Source organism: Daphnia carinata, chromosome 6 (assembly GCF_022539665.2).
Source record: "Daphnia carinata strain CSIRO-1 chromosome 6, CSIRO_AGI_Dcar_HiC_V3, whole genome shotgun sequence".
NCBI lineage: Eukaryota > Metazoa > Arthropoda > Branchiopoda > Diplostraca > Daphniidae > Daphnia > Daphnia carinata.
The window spans coordinates 5,017,743-5,039,016 of record NC_081336.1 but is presented as its reverse complement, the minus strand read 5'-3'; the positions used below and the strand labels follow the sequence as shown (position 1 = coordinate 5,039,016).

General features: G+C 44.0%; 2 protein-coding genes across 2 annotated transcripts; one reads left to right on the top strand and one right to left on the bottom strand.

Annotated features, from left to right (window-relative positions):
* The first annotated feature begins 1,880 nt into the window (after positions 1–1,880).
* LOC130692631 (uncharacterized) lies at positions 1,881–3,798 on the top strand. Its single transcript, XM_057515765.1, has 2 exons — positions 1,881–2,520; positions 2,627–3,798. The coding sequence occupies exons 1-2, from the start codon at positions 1,881–1,883 to the stop codon at positions 3,796–3,798; spliced, it is 1,812 nt and encodes a 603-aa protein (XP_057371748.1).
* Positions 3,799–16,183: 12,385 nt separating this feature from the next.
* On the bottom strand, positions 16,184–17,908 carry LOC130692630 (uncharacterized). The gene has a single exon (XM_057515764.1). The coding sequence runs from the start codon at positions 17,906–17,908 to the stop codon at positions 16,184–16,186; it is 1,725 nt and encodes a 574-aa protein (XP_057371747.1).
* Positions 17,909–21,274: the final 3,366 nt, after the last annotated feature.

Below are 21,274 nucleotides of genomic sequence, written 5' to 3'. Positions count from 1 at the left end.
TTTAGTTGGAGCCTCAATTCTTTCCTGGTTTCGAAATCAACGTCTGTCTCATCAGTCCCAACTTTAATTACTAAATTTCTCTCATTTTTTTGATCAACTAGAAAAGCCCAATCTTTTTTCCAGTTAGGATTACGTGATCGGGTCAGTTGCTTGTAACAATCAGAAACCGAAATATCAAAGAGCGAATCAAGTTCGTTTAAAAAAGTTTCAACTCTCTGTAGCATGCTTGTTTTTTTCTGTTTACTTAAATTAGTCTTAAGGGCAATCACCTTTAAACAACGATACTTCTTGAAGTAAGAGACAAGCTGATTTAAAAGTTGCAAATCTTTTTAATGGGTAAAATAGTTTTTCCCCAAACTTCTTTTACTTCTTCTAGAACCATTTTAGAAACATTTCTCACAGTTTCGTTCTGGTTTCCCATTCTATGATAATTATACCTTTCAAGAATTTTTCTCCATAATGGCAACTGATTACATTTTGCTAAGCTATTAACTTCACACGAATTAATTACCCAATTTCTCCTTCGAAGCTGCATTTTCAACACAAGGGATAGAGTCACAGCGATTAGAAACTGAAAGTTGTTTGAAACAACAAGCCATGGGGCAGACGAATTCCAACATTTTCGCGCCCTTTTTGTGTAAGGCTAAAGCGACCTATATTCTTTTGATTACTGGCATCCCAAAAATTATTACGATGAGGTTAAAATTTAGAGTAGTTTACCATCATACAATAATTTATTATCCTTCCGAAGTACATAATTTTCAATAAAATATTTTAGGCGCAATTAATTTTAATGCTTTAAAAGTGGGCTTTAGAGCTATTTTTTTAAATCTGGCAACATAAGAAAACAAAATTAAAGAAATAAAAAAATAACTTAGGCTATCTAATGTATAAGGAACGAGAAAAAAAGTACATGGGTCAATTTGAAGATTTTTCGGAAATGAAACACCCTACTGTACCCCTACACCAGCTGTTCAGTTTGCTCAGCCTTACTGATCGTCAGCTGTGTTTTCCGTTAGGTGCCCAGTCTGTCCAGCCTTACTGGCCCGTCAGCTATACCCTACACCAGCTGTCTAGTTGCTCCAGCCTCATTGCCCGTCAGCTATACCCTCCGTCACTAGGTGTCCAGCCTTTCCAGCCTCACTGGCCCGTCAGCTGTACCCTACACCAGCTGTCCAGTTTGTCCAGCCTTACTGGCCCGTAAGCTGTGTTTCCGTTACCAGGTGTTCAGCCTGTCCAGCCTTACTGGCCCGTCAGTTGTTCCCTATCTAGCTGTCCAGCTTGTCAGACTTACTGATCGTCAGTTGGATCTTCCGTCACTGCCCGTCCAGCTTGACCAGACTTACTGATCGTCAGCTGGAACTTCCGTCACTGCCCGTCTAGTCTCTCCGACCTTTCCGTCGTCCGTCAAGTGATATTTATCACCAGTTGCCCAGCCCATCTAGTCTTAAAGCCCGGCCGGCTGGCAACCAGCAACATTCCGCGCAAATTCAACAGCGCCAAGAGGAAGAAGGCGGACAAGTTACTGCGTAACAAGAAAAGGATTGCGGAAGCCCTTCATCGTATTCAGGTCCAGCAAGCGACCGCTTCCAACATTACTACAGTTACTGCTGCTAGTGCTTCTGAAGAACAAGATAGTGAATCGCGACCACTCTAGCTGACTTCATACCGCCATCGAATCCTAGACAGGTCTTCTTTCACCCGTACGATCCGTGGCCTGATTCGAGGATAAGAGAGCTTGACGAATATAAACGTCGCGTTGAGAGTGAAAGAAAACAGCGAGAGCTTCGAAACGAGATGGACTGACAACGATTAAGCGGCGCCATCATGCGACGACAACTGGCCGAACTTACTGCAGATGAGCAGCCTGGGCCAACACGATGGACGATCCTCGCAATTGGCCGATGTTCATACAGATGTTTAAGGATTTCGTCCACGATGCCGTGTGTTCTGACGCAAAACGCATCGCCCATCTGTATGACGCGCAAACACCGACCATTAGGAAGAACATCGGAGGAGCTCTTCTCAACCCGGGACTTTACCAACATACGCTAAACGAACTTCAACGGAGATACGGAAACCCGCAGATTGTCTCCCAAGCCTGCACTTCATCGCGTCTCAAGCTACGGCCGTTTAGAGACAACGATTTCAGTGCCCTTCGGGCTTTCTCAGCCGATCTCCACTCCGTGGTAGCAGCTCTAAAATTAGGAGGATACGGAATGGAACTTTACAGTCACACCACGCTTTCGCAGCTGATTTCTAAGCTCCCTCCAACATTGAAGAGTCGATGGGGCGAGAAGAGTTGGGCAATGCAACTCACATCCATTGAAGACTTAGACCAATGGCTCGACGGAGTTGCAATGGCTGAACAATCTATCCGAGCGAGTTCGATCGAAACTCCTCATAGACAGCACATTAAACCATCGGAGGAGAAACGTCGTACTCCACATAAACCGAACGTATTCAACACTACGTCCGTAACCCTCCCGAAATCGAACAACGACGAGGCAGCTTCTAGATGTAAGGGGTGCACACCGCCTGAAGGACTGCAGAAAATATAGAGACATTCCCGTGGAGAAAAGAGCGCAAATCGTGAAGGAAGCCAATTTGTGCCTTCTTTGCTTAGGCAGCGACCACCTTAGCAGAGCGTGCCCCCGTACCGAACGTTGCTCGAAGCCCGACTGCGATGGCATCCATCACCCACTTTTGCACGGCGCTCCACGGCTCTACCCTCAAAGGACGGGTCCAGTATCAGCGACTATGAAATTCTCCGGTTCCGTCGCAACCAAATCGGCAGGTAGCCGCACTTTACTACCGATTGTTCCTGTGACCCTGAAGGCCAACGGCAATGAGTACCCACTCTATGCGCTCCTCGACCCTGGAAGCGAAATATCCGTAATAAGGGGTAAGACTGCGGCTCTGATCAATCTACGAGGCAAAGTTGAACGAGTTAAAACGAGAACGGTAAACGGTGAAACTAAATCTGTCGATCGTAAAATCGTCAATTTCAGTGTCACTTCAATTGACGGCCGCTTCTCCTTTGACATCTCGGATGCGCACGTGATGGATACTTTCGAACTCGACAAACGTCCGATCAACCTTGCTAGTCTTAGAAAGCAGTGGCCTCACCTCGCTCATGTTCCGGTTCCCTCTACTACAAAGGAGGACGTCGCAATCCTAATCGGTCATGGCCACCCGTCCGCAATCGAAATCTTCGAAACGCACAAAAATTATTTTGACCAACGAGCACCTCGTGCCTACCTGTCAGCATTCGGTTGGTACATTGGAGGGTCAGGCGGAAAACTCAGTGACGACGCTTGCGATTGTTTCCATTCCCCCCTCGAAGAAAGAGGATGTGAAGTTCTTTTACAACAATTCGTCGAGGCTGATACATTCGGCACGAAGCCGAACGTCACTAAACCTATCGGTCGAGAAGAACGGAGGGCGTGGGAGATTCTGAACAACGCTACCAGACATAATGGTGAACGCTACGAGGTCAACCTACTCTGGAAGACGGACAATCCGGACCTCCGAAACAACCTCTTTGTCGCCCAACGTCGCTTCTTTTATCTGGAAAGAAAACTTAGTAAAGACAAGGACCTCGGCATGGTTTATGGGTCGGTCATCAATACCTACATCAACTTGCAACACGCGCACAAGCTGTCCCGAGAGGAGATCAACGCCGGACCCTTCGGTCGAACGTGGTATTGCCCTCATCACCCTGTCTTCAACCCTATTGAATATTTGGATGAGGACCCTATTGTGTTGCGGTTGGGACGCATGAAGTTACAAGAGTAGCCGCAAGATGGGTCCCTGGAACCTCACCGGCCTGTCAAGCTTGACGGGGCAGTCGAGTCGGCGCCGGAGATCACGAAGGTGGAAGAGGGAGCCCTACTTTTTGCCCGGTTGGCTACCCTTCGTGTGCTAGCTCTATATGCTGTAGCTAAGTGTTTCCTTACGTGTATTCTAAGAGTGTTAACCCAACTGAAAATACAGTGTGAGAAACGGGAGTATTGGCCATTTTTGGTCTGTGTTGTGGGTCGCACACCGCTCGGCCCCCACAACAATTGGTGTCAGGAGTGGGATGTGGCCATCGAAAGGTTAAAAGTATATTTTTGACCGCCACAGGTTCCTCGTGCTGTGTTCTTTTGTTAATTTTTTTTTGTTTTTTTCCTCTCGTTCCTTCACGGTGAAATCTTTGTTTTGGTGGGCGTTTTTTGTTAGAGTTGTCAGTTGGTGGGGGCGGCCATTGTACCCCCGCGTTCGTGTTACCTACCCCCCTTAATTAGGTCAGCCATTTCCTTGTGTCGCGGTTTCGTTTTCTCACCTTCCAGCCTTTTCTTTTCTTACATACAAAACGGTGGTTCTTTTTCTTTTTTATTTATTTTTTTTTTGAGGTTTCTTTTTTGGCAGGGTTTCTTTGAAGTTTTTTTGGTTGATGTTTTTCTTGTGTGTTTTTTTTCTTCTTTGGCGTGTATCGCTGGGGTGGGGTGGTTATTGGGTGTTTTGGTTTTTTATTTTTCTTTTGCGTCCGCGCCGTTTAGGCGAAGTATTTATTTTCTTTCCCGTATGTCGGACTCTCCCAAGACTGAGTCGGTACCTTTCCAGATAGTTACCCGATCGGCATCGTCGGCAGAGGTAGGTCTAGCATCCAAATCATCCAGGGAGGTACATGCGAGAAGCGGGATAAGTTGTCGGCGGCTTCACTAAGGGCTACACGAATTTCGGCGAGGCTGAGTCCGGCTCCAATGGCTAGCAACGACGACCTCATTCAGGCTTTAACGGCCTTTGCCCGAGCTGCAGCAGATGATAGGGCCATTCAACAACAGCAGAATAACGATCTACTGCAAGCCCTGCAGGGTCAACAAGCTGAGAACGCCGCCCTGAGGGGCTTATTTACACGCGGGACCCCTGGTCCATCGACCATCCACGGCGGTGGTGGAGAGTATCCCGAAATTCGAAGGGCGCGTCGACGAAGACGCGCAAGGGTTCGTGGATCACGTAGACAGAGTAGCGACCTCGGAAGCATGGACAGATGCAGATAGGTTGCAAGTCGCCGTTCGGCGTCTAGGGCAGACGGCGCTGATGTGGCATGTCCAGATCGGACATACTCACGTTGATTGGGCAGCGTGGTCGGTCGCCTTAGTGGCAAATTTTTCCAGGCGTCTTTCGTTTGCCGAATGGAATCAGTTGATCCAGGACCGGGTGCATGGGCCAAACGAATCAGGAATTCAAGGAATCAAGAGTATACTCTCGACAAATTCCGACTCTGTCGTCTTTCCCCAATCCCTCTAACGGAACGTGACGCCATCCCCTTCTTGATCAACGGTTTGGCGAAATGGGAACATGTAGCCGCGATGACCGCCGCGACACCGGAGGATATTCCCACTTTCATTGCCAGAATTCGACAGCTGGAACAACTTGCGGGTGTCAGCGCGACCTGAGGTGGCGCCAAATCAACAGTATCGAACATCCCCGCCACAACAAGATTTACCAGTAGCGTTTCGTGATTCGGGGAGAAGATGATGTCAGAACTAGGGTCGAAGTTGGATAGACTGGCGGTGAGTAGGAGTGTTGAAGGAAGACGGACTAGTTCGGTAACTGATGTGCACCCACCAATGGAGTGCTGGTATTGCCACAGGACGGGCCACCAGGCACGTTTTTGTTCTTCTAAGCCGGAAAACGCAAACGCTGGTCACTCGAGGCAAGGCCATTGTTGACCAGCTACGCTTCCTTACCTTGCCGACCCCTCCTTCCTCTCATCATGGTTGTCATTGAAAATATTGGTGAAGTTGTCGCGCTTGTAGGATCCGGAGCCACCAGTAGCGCCATTAGGCTTAGCACGGCCAGTAAGTTGGGAAAGATGGCGTTGAGGTACGACAAGAGAGATTATAAACTGAGGGAAGTAGACAATAGAGTGGTTGCAGTAGATTCTTTTTGTTCTTTGGTAATTGGGTGGGAAGGGAGGAAAATAGAGTTGGCTGAGGTGGCAGTGATTCAATCGTCACCTTTTTCTTTGATATTGGGGGTAGATTGGATGATGAAAAGCGAGATAAACATTGTAGTAAGGGGAGGTAAACTTGCGTTAGAAGGGAGGGGATTGCAGATTAATGGGGCAAATATTGCGGATATCGAAGGATGTAGGAAGTGGGAAGAGTTAAAACAGAAGAAGAAGAAGAAGGTAAAATTTGTGAACGAAGTGGAGAAGATCTTTGAGGATGATTTTCCGGTGTTAGACGACCTTGTTTAGATACTTGAAGACGAATTAGCACCGAAACGCAGTAGACAAGGTCTAAGTATTAAATTAGTTGAATTTTTAGTTCTTCCAGGTGACTCACTGATGTTTGTGTCGGCGAAAGTGCCAAGAAATTTCACCGGAAGTGGAGCGGTGAAATTGAGTCGCTGTGCTCGTCCATGTAGAGAGTGGATGGTATCATCGGCCATGGTTCAAGTGGGGGAAGGAAAGCTGAGGGTTCCCATAGTGAACTTGCAATCCATTCCACTAAGGTTTACCGGAAGTGAGCTGATTTCGACGATGGACATAGAGATGGAGCAGAGGTGATGATCGAGGCAAAGGAAGAGATGGCAATTAGCTGTACGATGATAACTGGGGTAGCTGAACCGAACACTTGTCCATCGTCGTTAGCAAACCTGATGTCCGGAGAGGAGCTATCAGAAGAAGAAGAATCCAGCCTGCGGGCTCTAATCCAACGGCGATGGAGATGCTTTCCTGGCAGCGACGGACAGATCGGCATCACTGATCAGGCGGAACACGTGATCGACACCGGGGACGCACAACCAGAACGATCCGCACCATATCGCGTTTCGAGGTATGAGAGGGAAATAATTGTCAACGAGGTGACCAAACTGCTCAGAGGAGGAATTGTCTGGCCCTCGTCAAGCCCTTGGGCAGCGCCAGTAGTTTTCGTAGGGTAGAAAGATGGGAGTGACCGCTTTTGCATAGACTATAGGAAGTTAAATTCGGTTACTAAGAGAGACGTATATCCTCTGCCTCTGATTGATGATGTTTTTGATCGCCTGGCAGGCGCAAATTTTTTTCTAGTCTTGATTTAGCCAGTGGCTATTGACAGGTTCATGTTGCTGCTAAAGACCAAAAAAAGACCGCGTTCGTCACCCCAGATGGCCTGTATGAGTTTTGCCGCCTTCCTTTTAGGTTGAACAACGCCCAATCAACCTTCCAGAGATTGATGGATAATGGGTTGAGTCGTCTGAAGTGGCAAATGTGCCTCGTCTATTTGGACGATGTCTTAGTCTTCGGGCGCACTTTCCAGGAACATCAGGTAAGATTAGAATTTGTGCTCATGGCACGCGAGAAAGCTGGTTTGACGTTGAATGTTGAGAAGTGTGTATTTGCGACTTCACGAGTGGATCACCGTGGGCACGTGATAGAACGAAATGGTATCGCCCTCATCCAGATAAGGTTCAGGCTTTAATTGATTTCAAAACTAATGATGTTAAATCTTTGAGAAGCTTTTTAGGACTAGCCTCCTCTTTCAGACGTTTCAGCCCGGATTTTTCCGCCGTGGCAAGCCCACTCTATGGTCTGCTGAAGAAGAATGCAGTCTGGTCTTGGTTGGGGGAACAGGAGGCATCCAAACAAAGGTTGGTACTCACTGGCAGTGCCTAACGTCAGCACCCCTGCTAGCCCATTACAACGATAAATTGGATGTGGTCATCCAAACGGACGCAAGCAACCTAGGTTTGGGGGCTGTCTTACTACAGGACGACGGTTCTGGGTTACGGCCGGTGGCGTTCGTAAGAAGAACGTTATCAGATGCGGAATCGCGCTATCTCACGAATGAGTTAGAGTGTCTTGCTCTCGTTTGGGCGCTTAAAAAGTTCCGAACTTATGTCTATGGACGTCGGTTTTCAGTTGAGACCGATAGTTCGGCGGCCAAGTGGATGCATTCAAAGAAGGAATTGAATGGAAAATTTGCTAGATGGATTCTTTCTTTACAAGAGTATGATTTTGAAGTTCGCCATCTTAATGGTACTTGTAACGTTGCGGCGGATGCTCTCTCCCACAACTACACAAGCATGCCGTGGGACAGACCGTCGGGAAGCTGCAGCTTTTTCCTCCGCCTGCCCACGCCTTTGAAATGTTGGGTATAGACCATTTGCGTCCCTTGCAGACGACACAGTCTGGAAATAAACATGTCATAGTGGTGATAGATTATTTGACTAAGTGGGTGGAAGTGACAGCCGTCCCCGATACCTCCGCTAATCACGTCATCCTGTTCATCCAAGACAACATCATCCATCGTCATAGTCACCCCAGAAGAATTATGAGTGACCAAGGTCTCGCGAACTTGCTGAAAAATGGTTGAAGGGAACATTGACCACGTGTTAGCAACACCAGAACATCCGCAAACGAACGGTTTGTGTGAAAGACTAAACCGCACCGCAACGTTGACCATCGCGGCGTATATGAATTCAAGCCATACAGACTGGGATACGAAACTACAAGGAGCAGCCTTGGCCGTCAATACTGCCAAACAAGCGCCAACGGAGGTCACGCCTTTCGAACTGGTGTATGGCCGGCTTCCTGTAGTGGCGGACGAAAACGGTTGCCCTTGGCCGCCAGAACGTCCAGTTCAGTACGAGGATTTTGCTAAACGCGTAGGTGAATTGCGAAACGCGGCTCGGATGCGCATAATCGAAAAACAAATAAAAGTGAAGGAACGAGTTGATGGTATTCGCCGAGTGACAGAGGATTTGCGTGTTGGTGAGCACGTATTAGTGCGAAGGAAATTAAACAAAAAAAGAAAAACGAAGTTCATAGGGCCGTATCAAGTGGTTCGAAAAGTGTGTGAGCCAACTTATCTCGTGGAAGACTTGCCCGCAAGATGGAAAAGGAAACAATTCAGGAGGTTTAATGCACATGTGTGTCAAATTCGTCGTTTTCACGCCCGAGAAGATGTGGAGTGGGAGAGTGATGAAGATGATGATGCGAGTGACGAGGAGACGGATTTGCCGGTAGATACCGATTGTCACCGATTTAATCGGGGGGGGGGGGGGGGGTAGGACCCAGTAGAGGGCTCCCTTATGTGGTCGACCTTCTTTTGTTTTTCCCTTTTTGGTTTCTTGGGGGCATACGCAGTTCGACTGCACCAGTACGCTTTCACCCTTTTTCAAGATACCTTTAAGTTGTCAAAAAGTGCTCTAACAGTCCCTTTCCGGCTGTTAGTAGTTTTGTTTTGTGAGTCTTCTTTCTGTTTCCTATTTTAAGTCGACAATTCACGTCGAAAGTCCCTCTTGTATAACGAAGCGCCCCCCCCCCTTGGTTTTGTCCAATAAAGTATTGCAAACTTCGTAAGTCTCATTTTTAATACAAGAAGGGAAATTAGGGCAAAAGACTGACTCTATCTAAAGCTATTGCTACTCTCTACCTGAGATACGCAACACCGATAGATTGCAGGAGTTGCATGAAGATTTACCGCTGGATGTTCCGAAATAGGGTCCACCGTTTCTGTTGCCTTAGTTACAAAAATAAGCTAATTGAAGGGAAAGTATTGTAGTATGGCTATATGAGTTTGATTACAGTTCACGAGCAGCGTAGTTAACGAGCAAGTTCTCTGAACGATCAACTTCTTGAATTGTTTTATGACTATAAGAAGGGTTGCTTTCCAAAAGTGAAAGTATTGGTTTTTTGCCGCAAGAGATATTCATTCCTTACATGGTGGCACACATGTTTATTTTGTGAAATAAAAATTTGTGACCATTGCACTGTACACTGCTAATAAATTCGTAGCACTCATTTGAAGTCGGGTCAAGTGGAATTTTATGCGGAACTAAGTGCATGGTTGACATACCGTATTTATTTCCAATTTGCGCCAGTATTTCCAAAAATTCCAAAAATTAATCAAAAGGGGTTGGGAATTACGAGACGGATACGGCTGATCACAATATCTAGGTATTGGTTTCTAAGTCTACGTCTACAGGAATAAATTAAATAAGATGTGACCAATCGGGACCGTCGTACAGTGCGATGGGATTCTCAAACTAAACATACGGTACCGGTCAGGGAAGTGAAAGACACTGTACTTATTAGTTTAGAACTCTTCAGAATTTAATGGAAAACATATCTGTGCTAAACTAACTTGGTACTGTGGGGGGTTTTGGGGGGCCTCGGGCTACGCATGTGTCTATAGGAAATTAATGTGAAGTAGGTATAAATATACAGTAAATATAAATATAAATATAAATATACAGTAAATATAAATATAAATATAAATATAAATATAAATATAAATATAAATATAAGTATAAATATAAATATAAATATAAATATAAATATAAATATAAATATAAATATAAATATAAATATAAATATAAATATAAATATAAATATAAATATAAATATAAATATAAATATAAATATAAATATAAATATAAATATAAATATAAATATAAATATAAATATAAATATAAATATAAATATAAATATAAATATAAATATAAATATAAATATAAATATAAATATAAATATAAATATAAATATAAATATAAATATAAATATAAATATAAATATAAATATAAATATAAATATAAATATAAATATAAATATAAATATAAATATAAATATAAATATAAATATAAATATAAATATAAATATAAATATAAATATAAATATAAATATAAATATAGATATAAATATAAATATAAATATAAATATAAATATAAGACTCGTCTAAATAATAAGTAACGTCATTGCATTTTTTTCTTTTACACACAAAAAAAATTTTTCATTTACGTATAAAATTGTTTATCTCTTTGTCTCTAATTTATAAATGTAAATATTGTTTTAATTGTCACCATAATTTTTTTTTCAAGTATAAACACAATAGCCATAAGGTCAAGTGTATTTTTTGAATTATTCAATGAAGTAACATATATGGGAAAACAGATTTAAAAGGAAACCTCATCGAAGGTTTCCTTTCTACTTGTGGAGTTTCTTGGCCATCTTTGCTGTTTGTTTATTCAGTAATCTTTGAAAGTCTAGTCCCTCCTGTCGACAGGAATAGGCAGCTTCTGAATCCGGCGAATGGGGCTGTTGCAGGACTATCAGTAGGTATCCTATTTGAGATATTTAAACTATGTACGGAAACCTTTTTTCTATATAGGGTGTTTATTGAATGAGAAACATTATCTTTTTTATCTAGTTGAAGGTGCTTCGATGCCTGCGGTAACTCGAAGGACACTCTTAATTTCATTTTTCTAGGTTTTAGGCTCATCCGCTTGGTTATTCCCGTGTCTAATATTCGCTACCGCATTATTAACGATTTCTTTTTTAATCCAATATCGTGGTCTTTAAATTTCGCTTTTTGGGTGTCCGATGGCTAATTCACTGCTCAAATGAAATGGTGTCTTTCCCTATCGGTTTTCATGGGTTGTAATCGTAGTGCACACACCCGCGTTGCAGCGACGCGTTCACACAATTTTTTTCATTCTTCATATTTGACTTCTGATTTCCATTCGGAATCGAATCTCTCAATAAATTTGTGCATAAGGATAACTGCAAAAGACGCTTCTCAATGATTTAAAGGACATACGCGTGTAAGAATTTCCTGTAGATGATGAGCTTACTCATACAATTTTTTCTCTTGTCGTACGTCTAGCTTTATTAAATTTGTTTTTGTACAAAATTACATTTTCATCTCCGTGAGCTCCACGAATCAGAAAGAATTCTTTATTTATGATATAATTTTATGGGAGTGAGCTTGTAAAGTAGCTTGAACAAGTCAAAAACTTCATCTATCAACTGTGCTCTTAACATAACAAAGGGTTTTATTCTGACCACCCGACGTGTTTCCGATATTTCCAAAAGATTCTAACCATGAGTGGAAACGAACAAGTGGATTTCCCAAAGAAATAGATAATAATTGTAAGCGGGAGAGAGTGAGTTCTCTACCTTTGAACTCCCCAATCCACGATCCGACCCCGGTGTTAACACCAGCTAAAGCAGAAAACATGAATTCCGCCGAAGAAGAGGAGAAAAACAAGGAAAAGGAAGACTTCCAGTGGATCGACGCCAACCCCAAGGAGTTTTATTGATTTTTATAAAAAAATTTAATGTCGAATATATTACAGTAAAACAATTGATCAATATCTTTGTAATTTACTTTAATTCGAAAAATAGATAGAAATCGTACTTCACAAAAAAGAAAAAACTTTTCTTACATTATTTTGGAGTTAGGTTTCCAACCAATTCCAACCATTTACTTTCTTCTCTTTTTTCACCTAGAAGGTGGGCGCCACATAGCGCTTGAAAACACAGATCTTAGTTTTTCTTTTCTAAAACCAATTTCTTTTCCATAACTGAAAGTCTACGTCACCTAGTGGTCAAAAGCAAACTAAAAATCTAAATTCAAAAGCGTTTACTCTTTTCAGAAAAGGAATTATCAAGAAAAGAAACAAATTAATTTAACAATTTAATTCTTCATTTTTGAAGAATTGAATTTTGAGTGAACGCATAAGCCAACTAGCGGCCAGAGAAACAAAGATGGTAAAATTTTCCTTTTTTGCACATTTCTTCCGTAAAACTGAAGGCTTATGCGCTCTAGCGGTCAACTAAGCAACTGTACGTTCTGAGTCATTCGAAAACAGTCGTTTCTCATGATTATCCATTACCCACCGTGCTAGCAATCGATCCAATCGTGATATTCATTATTATTACTGACAATAAGGTCGGTTTATTTATTACGTTTAGTGCAGGTGAAACAAACGGAATGTAGAACAAGAACGGAAACGTGACAAAGCTCGTTGGTGGGCTTAAGGGGAAAACCGTATATGGGTTTTAAAAATTACCAGGATATTATGTGTATAATTACTGAGGAAGAATTCGCTTATCAGACTTTCCGTTAGTTGTTTCAATGTCCCTCAGTAAGTTTTTAGGACACTTCTCGGAACACTAATGAAGGAAATACCACTGTTGATTAGACTTGGGGCATAATTTCAATATTACACTATTTTGGTTTAAATTAACGAAAACCTAACTTTCTTGCTAGGCCTTATGACTACATGAGAAGTCCGTTTAACAACGCCTTGTAATGTTTTGCCGCTTCCCCTTGTAACCTGGGCTGCTGGCAACTGCACGAACCTCTAAAAAGCGCTCCTCTCCTCAGCCCTCTTGCGTTCCGATTTTGTCCATGCGTTCGTTTCTTACATCCAAATATTACTCTTCGATCCGGAGAGTAACATCGAGACCAAGCCGGAAATTTCAAGGTCCTGTAGGCCAAAGGTGTTCCTAGAAGCTGTGGTTTGATCATTATATTTTACCATCGTTTAATGGATTTTCGAAAGACGAGTTTATCTATTAGTACGAGTATAATAAGAAAACAAGTGAAAGGTTAGATGAGTATAAAAAGAATAACAACTCGATTGCTGTATTTTAGTTTTAGTTTTAACCGCTTTATATCTTATGTTTTTTTTGTTGATGTGGTAGTGTTGCTTTGTTTCGATAATACTAATACTATAACCTCTCTTAAGCTCTATCCAGTTATATTCAACTGTTCATAAAAATTTTGTGCTTTGAATTCAGGGTTTTGGGTGTCAAGAGGGTCTATGGCAAGGAAAATTGAAATTCAGTGCTAATAATTTGAATCTGGATATAGTGAGTAATCATGGGTTGTTTTTTTTTAATTATTTTGTATTTTCTTTCTTCTGATATGCTCGTCTTCGACGCCCTATGTATTTTCATTAGCCCATGCAATTTGGAAACAAACAGCACTTCTTCCGAGCGAATAAAGAGATCTTTAGTATCTTTTGTTGATATAAATATATATAGCTCAAACCCTTTTTCTTCTCTTCTTATGCACTTACACAAAAGGATGCTGTTTAGCCTTGGTGTTTTGGTTTTTCCCTGTCGTCTGCTACTGTCAATTTTCAAGAGCTTCCATTGCACACTTCTACATATTAATTGTTGCTGCAAGTGGTAAAGTTCTTTAGCATGTGTAATATATAGTTACATTAGATATAATGTATTTATTCACGAACTCTGGGAACTGATAAGGTAATGTTCGCATATACGTATGAATTAGTGTTTCTAATCTTTATTCTCAACAGGTTATGGGCCAGTATTATTTGTTTGTTAAATGGCCACCCAGAATTTATCTACTAACAAACTGAGGGATTACTCCAATGTTAATGGAATGAAATTTCCCCAATGGAAATGTATTGTCATACTGAAACTGAATAGGATGAAATGAAGAATGTTTGCTCGTACAAGATCTTAGGCGAGAAGGGGTAATCAATATAATATAACTATACGTTTAAGTTTTTACAGGCATTATAGAAGCAGTAGGCTTAATAATTATTTTATGAAGAGTATTCCACCGAACAGGTGATGTGTATTCCACCAAACAGGTGGTGAGTATTCCACCGAACAGGTGACGTGTATTCCACCGAACAGGTGATATGTATACCACTAAACAGGTGACGAGTATTCCACAATGAATTTTGTGACGTTGATTTGATGGATCCCACCAATATGGTGATTGTAGTATCACAAAGAAGTTTGCAAAGTTATTTTAACGAATGCCACCAATATGGTGATGGTTGTATTGAAGTTATCTAGTTCATCAACTTATTCAATGGATTCCACCTACAAGGTGATGAGCATGTCTCATGGAACTTTTGAACGTAAACTTTCTTTTATGAATTGCATCCACTAAATGAAGAGCATATATTGAGATGCCAATCTGCAGAATTCCACCCCTAAGGTGAGTATACCCCTATCAATTTTGGGATGTTAAGAAATTAATATTCCCAAGGTGATATCTAAAATGAATTTACAGGGACCTTTTAATTTTGAATCTGAAAGTTATCTTGCTGATGGTGACACAAGATGAAAATAACAAAATCTGTTATTGCTTTCTTTAAAACAGACAATCTGAAAAACTGTAAATTGCATTTTGAGGTAATGTTTGAAGGAGAAAATCAAGTTGTTACCTGCAAGCAGAAACTTCCTGTGGCTGAAGCCAAAGAAGCTAAAGTGAGGAAAGAGTATTAAAAGAAGGGAATAAAAGGGGGAAGTTTAAAAGGGAACAGTCCTTTTTTGCAATTCTAGATATTATAGGTACAAGTACACTTTCTCCACGGCTTCCTTTTTAGCTATCAAAATCCCGTCAATGAGTTCCGTAAGGTTGGCCACGCACTCTTGTTCGCGTTCCCTGCTCACTTTAAGTTTTTCCTTCACGGATGCGGCTGATGGATGTGGATATTCTGCCATGGCAATCACGTTGGAGAGAAGTTCACAGGTGGTACGTTTCACTATGACGAAGTTAGGTCGACTGAATGCCGTCTGCTAGCATAGTAGGTTAAACAGTTTCCAATTTTCAGTGTGACTAAACAGCAAGTGAACTGACTTTTGCCCTTTGCCCTATATTTGAACTTGAATATAGGTGGCGTTGAGGGCAAAGGTACTTATGGACTCTTCCACCAGAGTTTAAGTTGCGATTTTCCTCCGTTGTTTACATTTGTGTGTTGTCATGGTGATGTTACTTGTTACATTTACATTTTTGTTTTTACAAGGGAAGCTACTAATTGTAGCTCCATTACAATCAGTATTTACATTTTACAATACTGAAATTGAATTTTTACGCTGTTGAAAGTTCCATTTTTTCTTCTTTTGTGTAAGCTTCTTGTTCTCTGGCTGGGACCATGATACATAATTTGGCCACCGGCCGAATACATGGTTTTGGATGATTGGTAAGCTTTACTTTTACCACTCGGACGACATTATCCGTTGCACTGGGAATAACTTCCAACACTTTGCCCATCGGCCACTGCCCACGTAAAGTATTTGGTTCGATTACAAGTACTAGATCCCCCACGGTGACGTTAGGTCTATTTTCTTGCCACTTTCTTCTCTCGGTTAAATGGGGAACGTATTCATGTAGCCATCTGTTCCAAAAGTGCTGAAGGATGGCTTGACTTTGCTGAAACTGCTTGTTGGTTACGTTCAAGTCTTCCACGTCGGCCAATTGCAGGGGCAAGTATGGACGAGCTCCACCGTGTAGGAAGTGATTGGGCGTTAATGGATCCGGGTCTTCTGGATCCATACTCAGATGGGTTAACGGACGGGCGTTTAATAAGGCTGTCACTTCAGCAATTACAGTTCGTAATACTTGATCCATGACTAGGCAATTTCCGATGCTTGTCTTTATTGCCCGTTTGCAGGATTGTACAATCCTTTCCCAAACACCACCGAAGTGGGGCCCATGGGGTGGAGAGAAGTGCCACTCAATTTGTTGACAAGCCATTGACGTCTGAAGTTCTTCGTGCTTAGCAACAAGTTCTTTAGGGCTTGTCGTAACTCTTGCTCGGTGGCGACAAAGTTTGTCCCATTGTCGCTGTAAACGACCTTGGGTCTTCCACGTAGGCTAACAAAGCGGGAGAAGCAGAGTAAAAACTCCTCCATACTAAGCCCGTTGGCCACTTCCAGGTGAACTGTTCGTGTGGTGAAGCACGTGAATAGGCTGACCCAACGTTTTTCGTGTCTTCTTCCCCGACCACCAACTCTTACGGTCAAGGGTCCGAAGTAGTCGATCCCTGTGTACGTGAACGCCGCCAGATGTGGTGTCAAACGATGGACTGGTAGTGAAGCCATCAAAGGAGGACTAGGTTTTGCCGACGTGCGCTTGCAGGGCCAGCAGTTGTTGAGGACAGATTTTACCACTTTACGTCCAGAAAGTATCCAGTAGCGAGAGCGGAGGTCCGTCAACAATCTCTCCGTCTTGACGTGAATGTTTCTAACGTGATAATCCCAAATTATCCTTTTCGTTAGAAGTTGAGATGCTGGCAGAAGTATGGGGTGTTTAGCTGCATAGTCGATCGGCGCTAGAAGTATACGTCCTCCAATTCGCATCTGTCCATCTTCATCCAAGAAGGGCTTGAAGTTGCGAAGTTTGGATCGGAGTGGTAGTTCCAGATTCTTGCGAAGGGCATAGACTTCTTCAGCAAAGGCCAATTCCTTCGCTCGTACGATGCATTTTGTCAGCGATATTACCATTTCTTCTACTGTCAGCTCTCCGCCCATGGGTTTTTCTTCACGTAATCTTGCTCTGACGTTATTGGTAAATTTTGTACTCCAGGCCAGCACTCGTTGAATTTTCACCAAGCTGGAAAAACGTGCAACGCATCGGTCGATGGCATGGTTCTCATCTTCCGTTTTGACTGCCAAGACGCGAATCACGTTTATGTCTCGTTCTTCTGGATCCGCGATCTCTTCCCAAGTGTACCACTCTGAGGGGTCCAGGGTCAGGAACGAAGGTCCTCGATGGAAATAGGCCAATTCGTCGACATCTTTTGGGTCGATACCTCTACTACAAAGGTCTGCAGGGTTTGAATCTCCGGCAACATGACGCCATTGTCGACGAGCCGTGTTTCGGAGTATCTTTCCGATACGGTTGTTGACGAAGACTTCAAATCGGCACGTCTTCGAGTGGATCCACCGCAGCACTGTTTGCGAGTCTGTGTGGAAGGTTACTTGCCTCAAGTCAATTTCCAGCTCACGACAAATCGTGAGAGCAAGGTTGAGGCCTTCTACTGCCGCCTGTAACTCCAAACGGGGAATCGTGAGACCTTTTACCGGTGTGACGTGCGTTTTCGACATGACGAATGACACGTTGACGGAATGGTCTTCAAATACAGTGCGGAAGTAAGCTACTGCTCCGAATCCTTTGGAGCTTGCATCGGTGAAGACGTGGAGGTGTTGTTGGGTCCAACGTCCACATTTGGGGCGGAAGCATCTCGGCACTGCCAGCGATTCCAAATTTTCCAGATGGTCGTACCAGCAATAGAAACGTTGACTCAATGTTTCTGGTACGACGTCATCCCAACCGATCCGTTCTTCGTTGGTCCAAATGTCTTGGAGTAAAGACTTCATCACGAAGGTAACTGGTGCAACCAGCCCCAACGGGTCGTAGACGCTAGAGATGATGCTTAGGAAGGTTCGCTTCGTGAGTGTCACGTTGTTTGGCGGCTTCCGAATCTTGAAGATGCAGCTTGTCGGGGATGATATGGCTCCAAATACGTGTACCGTAGAAATCGGAAGGCTGCCTGGTCTTCTTCGGGGACTTTCCCTTGTTGGAACATTTTCTCAATGTCCGCTCCGACTGGTACGAGGTTACGACGGAAGCGGATGAGCACACCAAGCAGGCTAACGAGTAAGTTAGGGCCCCGAAGCAGGTTTTGATTTATCGATGTGCCACCAAACTCAGCAGCTCCATCGAATACAACACGAACTTTGGTCGATGAGCTGGAAGGGCTCACGACCCCGTGGTGTGGCAGGTACCCCGTCCTCTTTGTCTCCGTCTGGGCTTCTTGGGTCGTTAGGAGCCGGGCGTGTTTTAACCCGATGTACTCCTTGACTACTGCATCGTACTTCTGAGGAAACTCCTCATCTTGATGGAAACGTCGTTCGAGAGCGTAGAGTCTCTTCAATGCAGCTGCCCGATTGTTTGGAAGATTTACTTCGTCGGCTTTCCACATTAAGCCGACTTGATACTGGTTGCCAATACGTTTTACTGACGATTCGAGGATGCGTTTTCCACGTAGACCATCCTCGGATAGAACGAGTGGTTCTATTTCTACTTCACTGGCCTCAAGTTTCCAGAACTTCTTCACCAGCTCATTTAGGTTTTCGGGTCGTTCCTCGGTGGCCAGATGAGCGATGAAAGGGCGTCCGTCTTGTGGCGGGCCCGTTTGTCCACCCAAACACCAACCAAACGGCGTCTTGAAGGCGATGGGCCCAATCGTTCCAGCCGGCGGCTTGATGGAAGCTACATGATCGGTGGGCCTCTGCGACGTCGATTCCTATCAGCACGGTCACGTCCTCTTCTTGAACAGTCGGGACGGCAATACCACGTAGGTGTTTCCATGACTCCAACTGTCGAGGGTCGATCGGCGAATTCGGCGTCACCTTCAAATTGTCGACGGCGTAAGCGTGCTTGACTTCAAACTGGCTGTTGCCATCACGAGATGTTAAGGCGAAGTTTACTACGGAAGCCGTAACGTTAGACGTGGCTCCGTCATACGAGACGACGTTGATGCGTTTTGATGGCCCAACGAGTCCCAACTTTGTTACTAAGTCGCTCCGAATCAGCGTGGTGTCGCTTCCGGTATCAAGGAAACCGAAAGTGTCGACCCACATTTTGCCAACTCCAACACGAATCGGTACGATCTTGAAACGTACACGTCGCTTTACTGTTTCCAGATGGGTCAAGGTCCCAAGGAAAGCTGTCGAAGGTGGCGCTGATGGAGCAGCTGGATCCGCTAGCCTCCTCAAAGGGATGAATTCGGATCCGTGAAGCAAGGTGTGGTGTCGGTTTCCAGTACAATCAGCGATAGTACAACTGACGTCCCTGGGACATTCCTTGCGTTCGTGTTTTCCCGTAAGACATAACAGACATCTTCCGGACTTGAATACTTTCTCAGCCCTTTTCGTGGGCGCGAGAGACATGAAGACGGTGCAGGTTGAGAGATGATGGCTCCTGCCGTTACAGACAAAGCATTTCCACCGTTCCGTCTTCTCGGCATGCATCTTCCCTGATGTGCGTCGGCTCCTTGGAGGCATGGTTGCTGAAGATGTTGACGCCGCTACTTTCGAACCTTCCATCGTCGATACGTGTCCAATGGTCGACGTGGGTGGGAAGCTGGATCTCTTGACGAGCTTTCTTTCGTCGAACTTTACACCTTTGGACGTCGACGTGGGTAGGGACTCGAATACATTTTTTCCATGTTGCTTGCTCATGGATTTTAACGTCACCCAGTCGTCTAAGTCTAGAACATTTAGTTATACTGCTGTCATTTTCCTTTTTTCGTTCCACTTATCCTTGAGGTAAGGCGTAAGTTTTGCTTCAAGGGCCATCAACGTTGTACGGCTATATAGCTCATGGGTATACTTCGATTTTGAGAGCGTAGCTACAGCTCCGTGTAGACGGTTTGCGAAGGTCTTGAGGCTGACAGCATCTAGGCTCTTCAATGGCGGGATCTGTAGAAGGTCGTCGAGTTATGTCTGGTCCATGATCTCAGTTCGGCCGTACACTGCGTCCAAACGTTCCCACACCACGGAGTACATTGTTCCGTCGGTAAGACATTCACCGACTTCGTTTCGTACCTCTTCGGCTAGCAGCTCCTCCAACATGAAAAGAAGTACCGGAGAATCTTCGTATTCTTCATACAAGGCCTGGAATTTAGCCTTGAATCGCGCGTAGTTCTTCGGATTGCCGTCAAATGGCTGGATCTTGAAGTTGAGAGGTTGTAGCCGACTGCAACAGCTGCTGTGAGGACGATTAACTTGACTGTGGGGGTGAGAACGTTCGGAGTGCTCATCTTCGTCGTGATCCGTAGGGTCGCAACGGGACGTCATCGTGGTCATCGCACCTCGCCGCGGGTATCGTGGAGATGCATCGGCGGCGACCAATCTTCTGCGATGACGGACAGCATCCTCCATTGTACGTATGGGTGACAGGGTTGGAACATCTTGACGTGCTTGTAAGACTGGCGATCGCTCAGGAAGTCGTTGATCTTGAATCGTTCGGGGTTGAACTTTCATCTCGTCTACTTCCGTTCGAAGGTCTTCGATTTTAGCGGACAACTCCACCTTAACCGCGTCAATTTTCTGATCCAAACCGTCCAACGTGTGGTGTGCTTCCCGTACTAACGTGTTGTTGGCCGCGATATCTTTGGACGTGACTCTTGAACTATCAATGAGCTTACTAAGCTGTTCGCTCATGCTCCTTAACGCCTTGTTGAGGGTTTCTGTGATTGAAGTTGTATTTGCTTCCATCTGGGCCCTTGCCGTTTCCAACTTCAATCCAGCTTTAGCATCTGTGCTTCTTTCTCCAACTCCCCTTGGGTTGATTGTTGGAGAAGGCTGGCTGGTTTAGTGTTGATACGCCTTTTTTCAGATAGAGTGGCAGTACTACATGTTCATGTAGTAGCAGTACTACATGTGAAGTCCGAAGCTGATGTCCCGATCGAGCTAACGGACTGATTTGAGGAAGTGGCGTAGCGACTTGCGAACTTGATAACTTCAACGTGATCGGTTTCGAAGTCTACTTCCCACTTGTCACATGCTTGACGTTGCTGCTCAGTGAGGTCGGATATACTTTCTGTATATTGGTGGTGAATTGATTTGACTTCGTGTAAATACGAATCAATTCGTCACGCCATGCTGCTACTTGCAATTTCTTCAATCTGATGGCTCCCATCTTATGGTCTTCCACAGCCTTTCTGAGTTGCGTCGTTA

Bases quoted from the DNA above. Each gene is read 5' to 3' on its own strand.
- LOC130692631 (XM_057515765.1), top strand. From the start codon at position 1,881: ATGGACGATCCTCGCAATTGGCCGATGTTCATACAGATGTTTAAGGAT. The intron at 2,521-2,626 runs GTAAGGGGTGCA...TTCTTTGCTTAG, and splicing joins CGACGAGGCAGCTTCTAGAT to GCAGCGACCACCTTAGCAGA.
- LOC130692630 (XM_057515764.1), bottom strand. From the start codon at position 17,908: ATGAAGTCTTTACTCCAAGACATTTGGACCAACGAAGAACGGATCGGT.